Source organism: Falco biarmicus, chromosome 4 (assembly GCF_023638135.1).
Source record: "Falco biarmicus isolate bFalBia1 chromosome 4, bFalBia1.pri, whole genome shotgun sequence".
Lineage (NCBI taxonomy): Eukaryota > Metazoa > Chordata > Aves > Falconiformes > Falconidae > Falco > Falco biarmicus.
The window spans coordinates 50,609,564-50,621,328 of NC_079291.1; the positions used below are offsets into that span (position 1 = coordinate 50,609,564).

The following is an 11,765-nucleotide window of genomic DNA, read 5'->3' on the forward strand; positions in this document are numbered from 1 at the left end:
ACAGAAAACCAAACCTCCCTGATGTGTTACTTTATGAAGCTGTGCATTTTTAATTCTGAGGGTAGCTTCATGAACAAATATTTCACATTTCTAGATTTAACCTCATTTTAAATCTAGTTTTACGTAGAACTTTGAATGCTTTACTGCTACGTGAAAGTCAGGAGTAAGAAAATGGAATGATCAACCACTAACACAAACCACATACTTTTAAAACACTGTATTACCAAAAAGGAAAACAGGACTAGAAATTAGTTTTAATAAACTGAGATTTTAGTTTTATTTCTGAAGACGGCTTATCTTCTCTGTGTTTTACCAGATTTTCTTTTTCCAGCCAGCAGATGTTTTGGCTTCAAGTCATATATGTGTCTGTCTGCCTCTCCTTTCCTTCCCAGGCGATTCATTTTCTTTTGAGCTTTCTTTGCCATAATCTTGACCTTCTTCACCATCTATTTAAAAACAAACAAACAAACAAACTCAGGTAGCTAGCTTTACCTTATAAAAACCCACTAAGCTAGGTGATTTTAACAAGGACATTAACTAACACCAAACATAGACAGCCATCTGCAACTCCAGAACAGCATCACTGCAAGTGACACCAATCCTTTTCCAGTACATTAACAAACAATACGGTCGCGCTGTCCCTGGAATTCCTAACCTACTAAGAGAGGAACTCCACAGTTTGTACAACTCCTCCTTCATACTTGCATTTACAGATAAAAAATTGACATGTACTTCCTTGGTCAGCATCATTACATCGTATTTGTAAGAATGAACTAGGCATTTCTGCAGTATAGAGAGTCCAAATGAACAGAAGATGAAATTGCAAAGAGAAGAAAGGTGAGCTCTGGACAAACACAACCAGCCTAGCATGAAGTTTCCCAGAAGCTGGTTTAAGTACAATCATGCTGTCTTCTACTATAAAGGTAAATAACTTTTAACAAACCTTTTCATCACGAAGGCCAGAAACATCCCGTGGTGTGCGAGAGGAGCTGCGACTGCGTGCTGTGGATTTAGGGGTTTCGGACTCATCACGCTTACGTTTCCTTGTAACACTACGGGACCTTCTGACATAATGTGCCTGAAATTCAAAATACCACTTTAATCATTATAACAAGAAACAATCGCTCAACTATGCTCCATTTCTAACTAGACTAATATGAAAAAACAGGAAGTGGACTACTGAGATACATTATATTGCTTATTCCATAGTAACAAAGACCTTATCAACTCTTGGTCACTGCCTTTCTGTCCTACAGTAATATTCAAATGTTGCTGACTATTAGCACATTATTTTCATTATCAATATTATTACTAACTCCAGTTTTCTGGTATTTTTTCTGAGTAGATTCATAAGTAACGGATAAAAAGACACAGACAAATTAATGGATAGCAATACTGATGCAATTTTGCAACAGCACAAGAGCAATGAAGAAACACCCTGCTTAGTGCCCTGTTTACAGGACACAGCCCTAAAGAATTTCAGACATGAAGGCTTATCATCCTACAGCATATGTATTAAATTCCTTCTCACTGTGTCAGCTCTGAGAAGAATAAATGCTTGTTTCAGATGTGTAGTGTTGACATTCCTTGTTTCCTAACTCCTTGTTTAGTTAAAAGAATTTGAGGTCTTAAGATCCAGATAGCCATAGTACTGCTGAACCTGCTGTACAAAATTGATTTTGTTTTAATTTCTTGTAAAATGAAATGTCTCCTGAAGGCAAATCTGTTTGAAGTCCTTTAGCTGCCTTACATCTAAAGATGCCAGTTGCCCTCAAAAACTTCAATTAAAACTCTACAGAATTAAAAAACTGTAGAAAGGTAAGCCTGATGAAGCAGACTTTGAAATTAAGTACGTTTAGCCAAACCTCATTCTTGATTCCTATGCAAAATCCAAGAGTTCTAATAGAAAGCAGTGCATATATATGTGATCCTTGATAAATGTTAGTTTATTTTTCTGCCTACCCAACATGTTTTGATTACATCACTCAGAAATTCCAGTATCAACTGGCTCATCTGGGTTCCCTACTTTCTCCCTAATAGATTCTACCTCTCTCTTGTGCCAACTGTAATACGCATTTTTAATGTGTTCAAAGAAATTTAGCATATAATTAAATTGATCTTTTAGATAAACATTGTGTTTAATTAGCAAAAACTTACATCATCTTTATTAGTCATATCAAGCCCAAGATCAGTCATTTCTTTCTCTAGCACCTTCCTCTGGACCTGTAAAAAGATAGTTAAGAAAACACATTTCTTTCCAAAAAGTATGGTTCCATCTTATCTTTTGTCTTAATATACCACCAAAAGCCCATTATATTCACTACATATTTATTCCTTTGGTATATCCCACAAGCAGATAAAGAAAGTCATAACTTCCCATTTCATTTATTGCAACTTAATTCTCTTCACCCATTAATACTTCTTCACAGGACTGCAATGTGCCAGCATTTCCTAAAGATCTTTCAAATAGTTTGCCTTTTTTGGGGGAAGGTGACAGGTATTTCAGTCAGAAATGTTTCCTTCTCTCCCAAAAGGCACACGCTCTGGGGAAGGTAAGAAATACCGGGTGCAAAATCAGCTAGATTCATTTTCTCAAAATGTCTAGTTACCAGTTTATTACTTTGCAATCGTCCTGGACTGGTCACAAAAGATCCTGTGAACACACCACCTTTTCCAGTACAGGGAGGGGCCCTTAACAAATTTTTCATGATTGTGCTTTTAAGAAATTAAATAAATCTCCTAATTATTTGAATTTAAAATAATCGAACAACTGTAGTAACAATATACAATGCAACAACACAATTAAAAGAGCTGAATCTTATTCTTCAAAAATTTTTCTGAAATACATACGGAATTTAACAACAGATGTGCTGTGTGACAGAAAACAAAAATGGCTACTCTCACTCATTTAGTTTGGCCTCCACAACTAAGTAGTGACCAGAACTCCTAGGAGGACAGAAGGAAGCATGTAGCAAGTGAGAGCATGAAACATGAGAAAAAGTGATCAGTTCCACTACCCAGTACTGTCACATGTTTTCATAAAGTTATTACACATCAGCAAGACTTTGGTAGCAGTATGTTCTATACTTGCCTTTTTAGCTGTTCTAGGCATCCTTGGACCTCGAGTATCTTTTTCCTTTGACTGCAGGATTTTCAGTTTCTTCTTTTCCCGGATCTGTTGCGCCAACCGTCTGATTTCCATCATTTCCTCATCTTCGCTTTCTGGTTCACTGTCGTATTCTCCAGCAGCTTCTCTCAGCTCTTCCTCTTTCTCCAGTTCTTCCAGTTTCTTAGATTTTGAAGAGATGAAATGAAAATCAAGATGCTCGTCAAATCCTTGACTTACAAACCTCAACATTACATTTCTGTATGGCCCAGGGCCATGACAGTATACAGGCCCTTCAAAGAAGGAACGACATTACTTGATAATGACCCCTTCAGCCACACTTAACACAGCTGGTGATACAGATTACTGTGAACTTACGGGGCACGATACTATGCCGACTTAACTTGATCACATCACTTTATAGTTTGGCTGTATTTTTGTGACTGCCCCGACACTGTCTACTGTGTGAATGCAGATGTACTGTGCTGTGAACTGTGCTAGCTGTGTCATTTCTGGAAACACACGCTGAATAAAAACCTCTTTCTACACTCAGCATGAGTCTGGAACACCAGCAATTCAGATGAACCCAAGCGTGTAACCGTCAGGCTCCACATTCTGCACAAACTACTACTCCTTAACAAACAGCAAGAAAGATGGACAGTGCTCGTTATTAAATAAAACTGTTATAAACTGAGAATTCAGTCAATTTGCTTTAACATTATACTCCAGTAGACATAAATTTGATGGGTGAATTTCGTATTAGTAATAATACATAAACTTTGCTAGCTACATTCCTTCTGGCTGTAGTCAAAGAATGAGGAAATACAACTTCTGCAAATCTCCTATTTTAGGATGGAAAAGATAAGATCACCGTCATTCAGACAAGGTAAAGCAGTTTTTCCGTTCTTCTGAAATTCTGTCCTTGATCATTCAGAAAACAGTATCTTCTCCCATGCAAGTGCAGATAATGTAAAAGAACTTGTTCTCACAACATATTGTTTTTTAATCTACAAATAAGGTAATTTACACTAAAATAAAGGAATGAAGAGTCAAGAAAAGTGTAAAAACAATAATGGAAAACTCACTCTCATTATATCCGGATCAATGTAGTCAAGGATATTATGACCTTCCCATATCTCTGGTATCTTATCGTATTTCTCAGATGAATTCATTAGGTCCCAATATTCTTAAAAACATAACAAAATGTAATAAAGAGTCAAAAAATCATTTCAAAGAATGTTCAATGACATAAAACACTACTCAGATCACAGTTAAAAAAAGTGCCATATCCCTAAGTGGCAAGAATTTGGTAGCATTTCTGACAATTACAAATATTTCTGGGCACCTTCCTACCACCAAATGCTGTTCGATGACACGATTCACAGCCAAGCCGTAATATGCAACAGATATCCAGCTGAAACAGAATACATGCAGCCTCTCTCATACTGATACTTTCTTAACACAGAGAGCATCAAGAATTAATGAGGTAGTGCAATATAAAATGGATGGGAAAAAAACACTCATCAGACCAGTCATTATACATCTGTGACTCTAAAATGGGAAACAACTGAGTGACATTACAAAACAAAGAACAGTCACTGAAGATCACCAGTTTCGGAACAGAAGTAAAAGACACTATGCAATAAAAGGGTGCCATTGGTACACAGTTGAAAGGTGTCAGGTTTAGGTATTCTCCCTTAAGACTGAAATAGCCAAACTTTACTACTTAATAATACTACTATTCTTATATCACACACTTACTCTGAAGATCCAAAATATAATCATCTCCCAGTTCAAGTTCAAGATCTCTCTCCTGCAAAGACACACATGGCTTTATATACCATCTAATTTAAAATCTATGGGCTCATACAGCAAATGTAAAATCCATCTGCTTATTTCCTAATTAAGAGATGCCACCTACCAATTTTCTCTTGGGTGTGTCTACTTCCATGCGCTTCTTGCGTGCTACTGCTCCCTCAGGTATAAAAGGCAGCCGCTCCTGAAATTAATGCAATGATCCACCCCAATAAAAAAGTTTGAATCAATTTTTTGTAACACTATAAATCACTATTGCAAAGTAATGTATTGCTAAAGAATAGAAATATCCCAAGCTAATTCTCCCACCAGCAAAGGCAATTATAGATATAAATTTCACCATATTATTCTGTTCACATGTCAAGATGACAGAATTCTTATCCTACTCAAGAGTACTGTGAAATACACTAGAAATGCTGTAAACATGCAGCCTACCTTGTCATCTCTCTTGGTTGGCATGGCCAAGTGTAATCTATTCAACACTTCATTCACTTTATTTCCCTTCATTTTAGTATCAACACGATGGGCCAACAGTCTGTCACAGGCCTGAAAGTGTATATGGCAACGTCAGGTAAGGAATGAGGCCTTTCTGATACAACAAATGATATAGCAGGCTTTCAATCCCAAATACCTCGCTTCACATTTCATCTTCTGTGTTATCTCTCTAGCTCTCAAGAAAGTACTGAATTATTTTAATATAAAAAGTGTCATGGAAGATGCATGTTTGTTTTTTTTTTAACAATGAGCTGACAGTAAAAGAAAGCAACAGGACTCAGAAAAAAATGACCTATTTTTCTTAAAATTATGACTTGTATTAGACACAATTTTCCATTTGCACCTAAGTCCATTGGGGCTTAACAGGCTATAAAGGGTAAAATGCTTAAAGTTTAACTATAATGCAAGTTTAACTGAGATTAAATTCATACAAATAAGGCAAAATGTTAGTTCTTCATTTGGAATTTAACAGAGAGAAAAAGACACCTACCTCTGTTTTAACTTGGATTACACCTTCTTCTGTTAGAGTACTTGTCTCTATTACAGAAAATCCTTCTGCTTCAAAAGTTTCAAATATTTTCTAAAATAGAAACATTATCCCAAAGAATGACATTCTGCCCATTTCTTAATATACCAATACATCAAGAACATAATCCCTAATCCAGTACCAATACATGCAAATTATTACCATTTTATTAGAATGTTTCTGAACAGATGACAGAAACTTCACAAATACAGTTCTGTATCTTTCTTCTTTTATGAACAAATAACTATTTTCTAAAAGGCCACCATAAATGACCCATAAGGAGATTAAAAGAAAGGGGGGAAAAAGAGTGAGAGAAACCCAAATCCTATGTGTCCCTGAATTTGTAGATACAAAAGAATTAGCCCCATATATACACAATGTGTTATCCAGTGGGACCTTCTATTGCAACTGTTCAGCAACACCTCTCAATCTAGTGCTCACTCTCCCTGAACTCTTACTGAAATTATTGAGCAAGGCTATTCAGCTTTACTTCCAACTACAGCAGTAATAGGAAGTTCTTACAGCATCAGAGATTTCTGAAACCATTAGCGACTTGCTTTGTATTTGGCGTTTATGACATTCGCATGTGTATCTAAGAGAATAGCTAGAACGCATGGAGCTCTGCCTCAGGATTGATGATGAGCTAACTGAAAGCTTATGGGTAAGGATTAAAGAGTGGATCAATATGCAAGGACATGCATTAAACAGTACTCAAGAAAGACACAGGTCAAGATCTGGAAAGCTACTTTTCCATTACATTACTAAACAGCCAGATAAAGAAATGATCATGTAGAAGTTTTTGCCTGATACAAACGACAGCTGTCCACGAGACATGTGCATGATATTTTTGTGAATGTCAGCAGAGAGATGAGAGTAGTAGTCTAACCTGACTCTCTTCAGGAAGTTCTGCAATCCTCTTCACATCACATTTGTTTGCAACAATTATAAGTGGCTAACAAGAAGAAAAAAAATAATTATAATTCAATGCATAATGTTATAAAAACCTGGAGCTTACTAATAATGTAAACCAAACCTACCTTGTTAGCAAACAATGGCTTAATATTTCTGAAGAGGTCTACTTGCTCCTGCAGGCTATGCCCACACTGCTCAGACACATCCATCATGTAAAGCACAGCTGCACGAAGATGTGCAAGCGCAGTTATAGCCTGCATCTCAATGGTGTTCCTATCCTCCAAAGGATGATCCAAAATACCAGGAGTATCTACTACCTAAAATTAACATAATTAAGTCAGGCATTATTACCAAATAATCAAAACACTCTTTTAGAATATGTGCCTGATTTCTCATCAATATTGTCTTTTTTGAGACAGCAATATTTTTTCCTTTCAGTCATAAATAAGACTGTAAACTCAGCCAAACTGAGTGTGAAAATGAAGTAACAGAAGAATGAGGTTTCAGAATAAATAACACTCCAAGTATTGAACAAGTAGGGAAAGCCCTGGCCCAGAATTTGACAGTGATAAAAAGTAGAGCTGGCTTGAGTGAGTAATTCCATTTCCATTCTTCCCTCAAACTGAAAACACACCGATACATTTTTAGAACAGATTCTGACTACTGCCCTTATTTGGCACACTGCACCTTGCACAGCATGTCTCAGACACAAGCATGTCTCATCAAGACACAAAAATATAGCTCATATTGCTAAACGGCAAATCATCTTATACCCAGCTGATTCTTTAGAGAAAATGCAAAATAGTAACAGTTCTTACCTGCCAACGCAGATATTTATAATCCATGTGTCCCACAAAGAGAGATTTTGTGGTAAAGGCATAAGGCTGCACTTCTACATCTGCTCTTGTAACCTTAAAACAAAATTAATTCACACACACGTACTGAAAATTTCCTGAAGTTGCAAGCAGCATATCACAATTATAATATACTTCGTTTGCTACAAAAAAAGTTAAAAAATAATTTTTCTTGCTTCTCTGCCAGCATTTCTCTATCAGAAAATATATTACTGGGATACATGCTATTTTGGAAAAGATAATTTTTAAGCATGAAACCTATCACAATTTTCCATTTATCCCTCCAGGAATTTCATTCAACCTCTACTCGCACATTTGAATTTGCTACCAAATTTGCTCACATAAGACAGTGCCATCATGGTATCAGATTGTTTAAATGTTACCTTATTTCAGTTAAATATGGTATGGTATACCATATAACCCATTCAGTTAAATAAAAATGGTATCTCAGTATTATTTCCAAAAAAAAGATTCATATACCTTATTTATAAAGCTTGATTTTCCAACATTTGGGTAGCCACACAACAGAAGAGTTCGTGTATTGGGATCAATGGTTGGCAAACGAGACAAATGTTGGCGCACTGAAATTTTAAAAAGATTTTTCAAACATTTGAGGTAAGTTTTACTGAAATGGAATAAAAATTCATATGCTGAATTGTTTATATACAAATTAATAACTTCTCTGACATTCCAATTTGATTAATCATTTATGAAAACATTTAACAGTTTGCAAATTCCACAAGTATCTATACAACAAAAAAGGGAACTTAATAAATATTTAAAAACCACTGTCTTTTAGCTAGAATGACCTCACCAAATCAGGCAACATAACCTGTAGGAATAGTAAGCCTGAAGTAAGTAGTAATGTTTGGCATTATTTTTCAAATATATGTTAGTGAAAATCAGGAGAAATAAAAGCATGGCTGTGACATAAGCAAAAAAGCGTGTTTTATAACTGTTAGTAACACCACAAAATTTAAAGAATTTTCAAAGAAAACAAGGTTCTAAGTACTTGGGGATTTTGGAAGTATTTGTTTCCTGTGTCTATATTCTGTGTTAAACACATTCTTCTAACTGTTATTAAGTGTAAGAATAAATTTTACATCCAATTCACATGCCTTATTTTAGCCTATCTATAACACAAACCTTGCTCCAAATACTCCAAGCTTTGTTTCTGCCTTTTGATAATTGTGCACATTCGCCCCAGAGCAGCACGTTTCAGCTGCTTGCAGCGGTAAAGAGAATCACCATATTTCATGAGTCGCACGTAGTCTTTAGCAACACTGTGGAGACAAGTAAGAATTTAGCCAACAACCAACCAGGCAGGTACAAGATCAAAGAAATCAATGTTCCTTACTTGTCAATCAAATTCTTAGCAATATTAATCTGTCCCAGAGCCAGCTTGTAGTGATCTTTGTCATAGAGAACATTCATCAAGTCTGCATAAAAAGGATGAATATCCTAAAAGGAAAGCATAAAATAAAATTAAGCCTAATATTTTCCTTCTTTAAGATGACTATTTCTTGGCAGCTATGTAAATTCTTTTTTTTTCTCCAGTACAGCAACAAAAATGACAATACAAGCCAGTTTTCATTATTATCTAAGAAAAAATAACCTGCTTGGTCATTACATGCACAAATCTTAATTGCTTTAAATTTCTTTTGCAAACACATCTTGGACTGCTTATAAATGAGTTTCCATTTGATCTGTTGCTTTGTAAAATACTTCGTATTACAACTCTGAAGGCTTTTTCTTTTTTTTAGTAAGAAACTGGAAGAAGCCTGCAGCAGTAGTTTCTAAAAGCAAATTTATGCTATACCAGAAACACAGAACAACATTAATTCTTCCCTTTTTCTGAGTGCTACATTAAATTCTGTGAAAGACTGGATAAAAAAGGTTTCTCCAGTACCCAAACAAATTCTTCAGCTTTCCAAGGAAGCAGCATCTTTCATTCAAATCTTCTAAACAAAATATTTCAGCTACTTATGTTATTTATTTGCAGAAATTTCATCATGCGATGTTAAACACAACACAGAAGATATTGTGGGAATTCTGCAGTAATACTCACTGGATATGAGAATATCAGGAAAAAATATGGTTGTGGGTCAACAATTTAAGCATGAGCAGAACACTGCCTATTAAAAAGCCCCACTGAACACATGGATCCAGTTGCAGCTGTTGGCAAGTCAAGACTATGTGCATCTTGTTAGAGTGTGTTTCCAACACTATCCTTTACGGGACCAAGAACAATGTTCATATTGTCAAAGTAACTTCTGAAAAACTGATGATAGGAAGCAATGTGACCTATGCGGACATTTGTTACTTCTTGCAAATATTTTCTAGGGAAGACTAACCGTAAACACAATTTACATACGCGTATGCCAAGAAGAAATATGCAGAAATAACATACTTAAAAAAATGCATGCATTCTCTTCATTCAGCAGCAACTTCTGGCAAACCTATCTGATCAGCTAAAACCTTGTAAAACCCATCCTTCAATGACCATTTATGGGCACAATTTAAGTCTTCCTTTCTTAGGAGGAACATACTATTTTTGCAGAACAAGTTTATCTAAAATTATTCCCCAGTAAAATCTACCAGGAATCAGTCAAAATAATCTATATGGTGCATCAGCAAGATGTTATCCAGGCTAAAATAAACTCGAATAAAACCGATAAACTGCTAAAGAAGTATTCCTGATGCCATGAAAGCAACGCTCCTTTATGATTAAACAAGAAAGCACTTACATCTAATTTGGGGAAATCTGTTAAGATTTGAGTGAGTCGATCGTGGTAGTTTTGTTGAGTATATTTGACTTTTCGCATGTAAAAATGTCGAATCCGATGGATTTGATAATGTTTATGAATGACAGTTGGGGTTTTCCGCTGAGTCTTTGACAATGTCAAATCTATGAAGTCCTGCAATCAAGGAAACACTATTAATTACAGGAATCGTCAAGTTCTTATAAAGCCATACACTTTGTTTTGGTGGAGGAGTACACAGACCAGTTAAGCACATGCCCTCCATATGTGGTTTGCAACATGTTTTAGGGCAGGTTCCCATCTCCAGGCAGTAACAGGCATTCTGCACATTCCCCCTCTGGGTTTCACTCCATTGAGGGGTGCTCCCCCGCCCACAAGCTGCCACAGTAGCAGCTCGGGAAGCCACCCCAGCTCCCCCGGAGCCCGAACCCGGGGGGTCGGCGGGCCAATCCCCTGCCCCCCCAGCGCAGCACAGCAGGCCCGAGCCCCCCGCGCCGCTCCGCGCACCAGACCTGTCACTAAAGCGCCTCCGTTAGACTAGGAGAGAACTTTATCTTGAATGCGCGCAGCGGTGGGGCTAAGCATGGCACGGGTTTGAGAAACGGGGGATTTCTGCGGGGGCCACCCCTGCGCGGCTGAGGACGCACAAGGCCGCAGTGCGCCTCTCTGACAAGACCACCGCTCCCGCTCCCCCCCTCCCCCTCCATGGTACCGGCCGCGAGGCCCAGGCGCACTACCGCAGGGCGAGTCCACGGCCTTGCGGGGGGGGGGGGGGGGGGGGGGGGGAGGAGAGGCCCGCGGCCACGCCGGCAGCGCCGTGAGGGGGTGGGCAGCGCTGTCCTCACACGCGGCACCAGCCGCCGCACGGCGCCGGGCTGAGGGGCCACCTCGCGCTGTGGGGCGCTGGGGGACGGGGAAGGGGCAGCGACGGCCGTACCTTGGCGGACGGCACCACCGTGATCTTCTTGAAGTTGTAGAGCGCCATGGCGGCCGCCCGAGCCCCGCCGCACGCCGCCGGAAGAGGAAACGCCGCGGTTCCGCTCGCGAGAGGCCGCCGCTTCCGGCCCGGGGAGGCGCCGGGGCAGGGCCCGGGGCAGGGCGGCCGGGGCCGAGGGGCTGGCGGGGCGTTGCGGCTCTCCTGCGGGCTCCAGGGCTGGGGCGACCCAGCCCCGCTCCGCCTGGGGCCCTCCCGGCCCGCCTGAGCTCGGGGCGCTGCGCGGCCTGCGGCGGGGCCGCTGGGGGCTGCGAGGAGCTGGGAGCTGCGGGGCTCCGCAGGGCCCTGCGGGGGGGGGAGC

The 11,765-nt window shown here is 39.1% G+C and overlaps 1 protein-coding gene across 1 annotated transcript; it reads right to left on the reverse strand.

Moving 5' to 3' along the window:
• Positions 1-248: 248 nt before the first annotated feature.
• GTPBP4 (GTP binding protein 4) lies at positions 249-11,553 on the reverse strand. The gene is made up of 17 exons (XM_056336248.1): positions 11,408-11,553; positions 10,456-10,626; positions 9,066-9,169; positions 8,855-8,991; positions 8,189-8,289; positions 7,673-7,765; positions 6,980-7,171; positions 6,829-6,894; positions 5,907-5,996; positions 5,357-5,467; positions 5,028-5,105; positions 4,868-4,919; positions 4,192-4,292; positions 3,092-3,289; positions 2,158-2,223; positions 944-1,078; positions 249-446 (listed from the first exon to the last, which is right to left on the reverse strand). Exons 1-17 carry the CDS (start codon positions 11,453-11,455, stop codon positions 294-296), a joined length of 1,896 nt encoding a protein of 631 aa, XP_056192223.1. The 5' UTR covers positions 11,456-11,553; the 3' UTR covers positions 249-293.
• Between the last annotated feature and the right edge of the window lie 212 nt (positions 11,554-11,765).

Excerpts from the sequence above, each read along its gene's own strand:
- GTPBP4 (XM_056336248.1), bottom strand. The coding sequence starts at position 11,455 with ATGGCGCTCTACAACTTCAAGAAGATCACGGTGGTGCCGTCCGCCAAG. Across the intron at positions 7,172-7,672 it reads ATAAATATCTGCGTTGGCAG|GTAGTAGATACTCCTGGTAT; the intron begins GTAAGAACTGTT and ends TGTTAATTTTAG. Across the intron at positions 3,290-4,191 it reads TTGATCCGGATATAATGAGA|AAACTGGAAGAACTGGAGAA; the intron begins GTGAGTTTTCCA and ends TCAAAATCTAAG.